This window comes from Microtus ochrogaster, unplaced genomic scaffold (genome assembly GCF_000317375.1).
Source record: "Microtus ochrogaster isolate Prairie Vole_2 unplaced genomic scaffold, MicOch1.0 UNK80, whole genome shotgun sequence".
NCBI classification, from domain to species: Eukaryota; Metazoa; Chordata; class Mammalia; order Rodentia; family Cricetidae; genus Microtus; species Microtus ochrogaster.
In genome coordinates, this window is record NW_004949178.1 from 1385578 (window position 1) to 1390646 (window position 5069).

At 46.8% G+C, this 5069-nt stretch overlaps 1 protein-coding gene across 2 annotated transcripts in view; it reads left to right on the plus strand.

The window, feature by feature from the left end:
- Positions 1-5069, plus strand: part of CUNH14orf93 (chromosome unknown C14orf93 homolog) — a 21374-nt gene that overhangs the window by 14325 nt on the left and 1980 nt on the right. For both annotated transcript variants that reach the window (XM_005370481.2, XM_026777645.1), the window contains exons 4-5: positions 3033-3094; positions 3280-3383. In XM_005370481.2, the coding sequence (XP_005370538.1) occupies positions 3033-3094; positions 3280-3383 (166 nt within the window). The remainder of the gene's footprint in view (positions 1-3032; positions 3095-3279; positions 3384-5069) is intronic.

Below are 5069 nucleotides of genomic sequence, written 5' to 3' on the forward strand. Positions count from 1 at the left end.
AAAAAAAAAAAAGAAAAGAAAAAAAAAAGGAAAACAAATTATTGAGCAAGACTCCTGGCTTGCAAGGGAAGAATGGTTATAGGGCCTTACAGAGGTAATCTTGAGCTCTGGAAGGAGCCCAAGATCTCACTGATCTGTTGGGATGCCTGTGGATGCTTCAGGGAACCCTGTGGACCCCAAGGACCAAACCAGTATCCTTGACTCTTTGGAATGGTGCGGTTGCCAGCCACCCTAGGGGAAGACTATTTTTAGCTCACTCAGGAGATAGATGAGCCAGGAGCCTTTACAGTCTTAACACCTACTGTCTCTACTGTCTAGAGTACTTTCCCTTTGTACTTCAAGCCTGGTTGGATTTTTTTACCACCTGATCTCTTCCAACCTCCTTGTCTTAAAAGATAGGTAACTCCTTTCTTTCTTTGAGAAGTCACACTTCTCACTTTCTATAAAATTGTTCACCGATTCCTTTGTGACTGCTTACATTTGGACTTCAGTTTTTTAAAGATTTCTTTCTTTTATTTTCTCCTTTGATTTTTCAAGACAGAGTTTCTCTGTGAAACAGTCCTAGCTTTCCTGGAACTCGCTTTGTAGACCAGGCTGGCCTCGAACTCACAGAGATCCACCTGCCTCTGCCTCCCGAGTACTGGGATTAAAGGCATGTGCCACCACTGCCCAGCGACCCCATCCCTTTTTTCAAGATTAATTTTAAGATTTATTTATTTATTGTGTATACAACATTCTGCCTCCATGTATGCCCGCACACCAGAGGAGGGCGCCAGATCTCATTACAGATGGTTGTGAGCCACCATGTAGCTGCTGGGAATTGAACTCAGGAACTCTGGAAGAGCAGTCAGTGCTCTTAACCACTGAGCCATCTCTCCAGCCTCCAATAAAACTCTTTAACTAAAAATGTTCATTTGAGGGTCAGGCATGTCTTTAATCCCAGCAATCAGGAGGCAGAAGCAGGCGGATCTCTGTGAGTTTGAGACCATACAGAGTGAGTTCCAGGACAGCTAGAGAGATCCTGTCTCAAAAAAGCAAAACAAAAATATGCCATAGGACTCACTGTGGTAGTGCGAGGGAGGCAGAGGTGAGTGGATGTCTATGAGTTTGGGCCTAGCCAAGACTACATAGATAGTTCCAAGCCAACCAGGGCTACATAATCAGATCTTGCTCCCCCGCAAATGTTTAGTTAGAATAAACTGGCTCAGAAAGGAGACAGACGGCTGGGAGACGGCTCAGGGTTATGGAGGGTGTGGGTTGGATTCCTACTACCCACATGGCTCACAACCATCTATAACCATAGATCCAGGAGCTCTCTTCTCTCTTCTGACCTCTGTGGGCTCCTGCATACGTTTAATGCACATACGTATACTCAGGCACACACACACAAACGTACAATTAAGTCAAGTCATAAAGTTTTTTTTTTTTTTTGGTTTTTCGAGACAGGGTTTCTCTGTGGTTTTGGAGCCTGTCCTGGAACTAGCTCTTGTAGACCAGGCTGGTCTCGAACTCACAGAGATCCGCCTGCCTCTGCCTCCCGAGTGCTGGGATTAAAGGCGTGCGCCACCACCGCCCGGCTAAGTCATAAAGTTTTTGAAAGCAAGGGAATAGATGTGTATGAGGAAAACTAACAGCTGCTGGGTGCCATGGAAGGAAGGAAGTGCTGGCTGTCTCCAGGGAAGTGCTGGCTGTGTCTAGGGAAGTGCTGGCTGTCTTCAGGGCACTTCCTGGTGCCATGGAAGGAAGGAAGTGCTGGCTGTCTCCAGGGAAGTGCTGGCTGTGTCTAGGGAAGTGCTGGCTGTCTTCAGGGCACTTCCTGGTGCCATGGAAGGAAGGAAGTGCTGACTGTCTCCAGGTTACTTTCCAGTTTCCATTTCTCTTGTTTTCAAGACTCATGTGTGCACTTCCCAGACTTGTGAGAATTTTTAATTGTCTTTCCAGACCGTCCTGAAACTTGCCCTGAGGACCAGGTTGGCCTCAAACTCAGATAGTCACCTGCCTCTGCTTTCTGAATAGTGAGGTTAGGAGAGATGGCTCAGTGGTTAAGAGCACTAACTGCTCCTCCAATGGTTCTGAGTTCAATTCCCAGAAACCACCTGGTGGCTCACAACCATCTGGAATGAGATCTGGTGCCCTCTTCTGGCCTGCAGGCATACATGCAGACAGAACACTATACATAATAAATAAATCTAAAAAAATAAATAAATAAAGGCATGTGCTACTGGGTCATCAACTTTAATAGATAATTTCAGAATACACTTATATTCAAAGAAACACAGATTATAGAGATGATGGCACATCTCTATAACCCCAGCATTCAGGTAACAAAGGCACAAAGAACAGGAGTTTAGGACCACACAGGAAATTTGAGGTGAGCTTGGGGTATGTGTCACTTTGGTTAAAAAGAAAAGCTAAAATTATACAGCCTTCGATAGCTCTTTGGTCAAGAAAAGACATATTAAAAAATAGTGCTGTGGCAGTTGTGTTCGGTTCCCACAATCTCATAGGGAGTCACTATTAGGAGGTGTGGCCTTGTTGAAGTAGGAATGGCCTTGTTGGAGGAAGTGCATCGTTGTTGGGGCCGGCTTTGAGGTTTCCTAGTTGACTTCCTATTGCCATCTGATCAAGATGTCACCAAAACCATGTCTGCCATGCTCCGTGCTATGATGATAATGAACTAAACCTCTGAAACTGTAGGGAGCCACCACAATTCAAAGTCGCCATGGTCCTGGTGTCTCTTCACTGCAATAAAAACTTAACCAAGCCGGGCGGTGGCGGCGCACGCCTTTAATCTTATCACTTAGGAGGCAGAGGCAGGCAGATATCTGTGAGTTTGAGGCCAGCCTGATCGACAAAGTGGGTTCCAAAACAAACAAACAAACAAACCCAAAAACCAATGGTGCCTAGGAACTTAGAAATGGTGTGATTGGGACAGAGAAGAACCCACACACGGGGACAGTGCTTTTTTACCCAAGGCACCAGAGGAAAGTTTTCCTGTCTACTCCTGACCTGATTCTTTCTCCCTCCCCTAGAAACTGGTCCACAACGTGCACAACCACATCACCAATGACAAGAGATTCAATGGATCTGAAAGGTACGGGCTCTCGAGGACAAACAGCTCACCGGGTGCTGGGCTGAGAGGGAAGTGAGCTTGGGGGTGGCTGCTGGCTTCTGTCAGGCCGAGGAGTTGGCAACAAAGCTTATTCAGTCCAGGTGTGTCTGGTTCCTCGGGCTCCTCAAAACTTGTCTGCCTTATTTTTTTTTCCTCCTCTGTGACAGCATTAAGTCGTCTTGGAATATTTCAGTAGTGAAATTCCTTTTGGAAAAGCTGAAGCAGGAACTGATGACCAGTCCCCACAATTACACAGATAAGGAGCTGAAAGGTAGGGGCTCCACCTTCCCTCTGCACATGCTCTCTGCTTGCCCCTCCTACTCCCTGGCTCTTTCTGGGAGGGAGGAGGCAGGGGGATGGTTGAGATGGCAGCTAATTATGGTGCCTCACACCTGTGATCCCAGGGTTGGAGACCGAGGCAAGGGGACCTCTTCAAGTTCAAGGCCAATCTAAGCTATATACAGAGTTCTAGGCCAGCTTGAGCTATGAAAAAATGAATGAAGGAAGGAAGGAAGGAAGGAAGGAAGGAAGGAAGGAAGGAAGGAAGGAGGAGAAAATAGTGCTTGTGCATTTAAAAACCTTATTGTTAATGTTCTCATCTAGAATTTATTAAGGATTACTTCAAATTGCCTTCTTCCCCTACTCAGTTTGGAATGATAATACTAAAAGGACTAGAGTTCTCTTACACATTGTGCTTCCATAGGGACTGAATGAATATGAGGTCAGGACTCAGGCTATTATTATTATTCTTAGGCCAGGGTCTCACTCTGTCACCTGCTGTCCTAGAACTGTTTATGTAGACCAGGCTGGCTTTGAACTCACAGAGACCCACCTCCTAAGTACTGGGATTAAAGGCGTGCTGGCTTTGTTGTTGTTGTTTAAATTTATATTTCTTTGTTTTATGCTGCATGTGTTTGCACATCCGAGTATGTGCATGCGTATCTCTATGTGCACAAGCCTGCTGAGGTCAGGAGGCACTGGATGCCCAGGAACCGGAAGGACAGATGGCTGTGACCTGTTGCGTGGATGCTGGGAAATCAAATCCAGTCCTCTGGAAGACTAGCCCGTTCTCTTAACTGCTGAGCCATCTCTCCAGCCTCACTCCTTTAAGAAAACATATTACAATGCCAAGCAGTGGTGGCACACGCCTTTAATCCCCACATTTGGGAGGCAGGCTAGCCTGGTCTACAGAGTGAGTTCCAGGACACCCAGGGCAGTTACAGAGAAACCCTGACTTAAAAATGAAAAACAAAACAAACAAAAAAAAAAGCAAAACAAAACGTATTACATGTATGTATTTAGTCTGTGTGTTGTGTGTGCATACAAATGCCCGTGTGTAATCATCCACCACAGTGCACATGTATAACTCAGAGGACAACTTGTGGTAGCTGATTGGTGCTTCCAGGGATGGCCCAGGGTCATCAGGATGTCCTGGGAGAGATGGCTTAGTGGTGAAGCACTCACTGCTCTTCCAGAGGACATGGGTTCAATTCCCAGCACCCACATGGCAGCTCACAGCAGTCTGTAACTCCAGTTCCAGGGGGATCTGATCCCCTTTCTGGCTTCCGAGGGCGCTGTACACATGTGGTACACAGATACACATGCAGGCAAAACACCCATACACATAAAATTAAATCTCGAAAATAAAAACCCACTATGCTCTAAGTTTCCTCTCTGTCACCTGTCCCTATGGCAGCTGCAGGGCAGTACTGAGGTTTGCTGGCAGGAGAGCAGTAGACTTGATGGGCAGAGGCAGTTGGAGTCGTCTCTTTGCGGTGAGGGAGGGATATTTGGGAGGAGTTAGTTTTGGAGATGAAGGTGGGCAAAGGACACTGAATCCAAGGGGACTGAAAGCCCAGCCTGCCAAATGGTGATTCTAACCTTCCACTCAGGAGCAGTGTGGGTGCTAGGACCCCTGCTGCTGCTGCTGCTGCTGCTGCTGCTGCTGCTGCTGCTG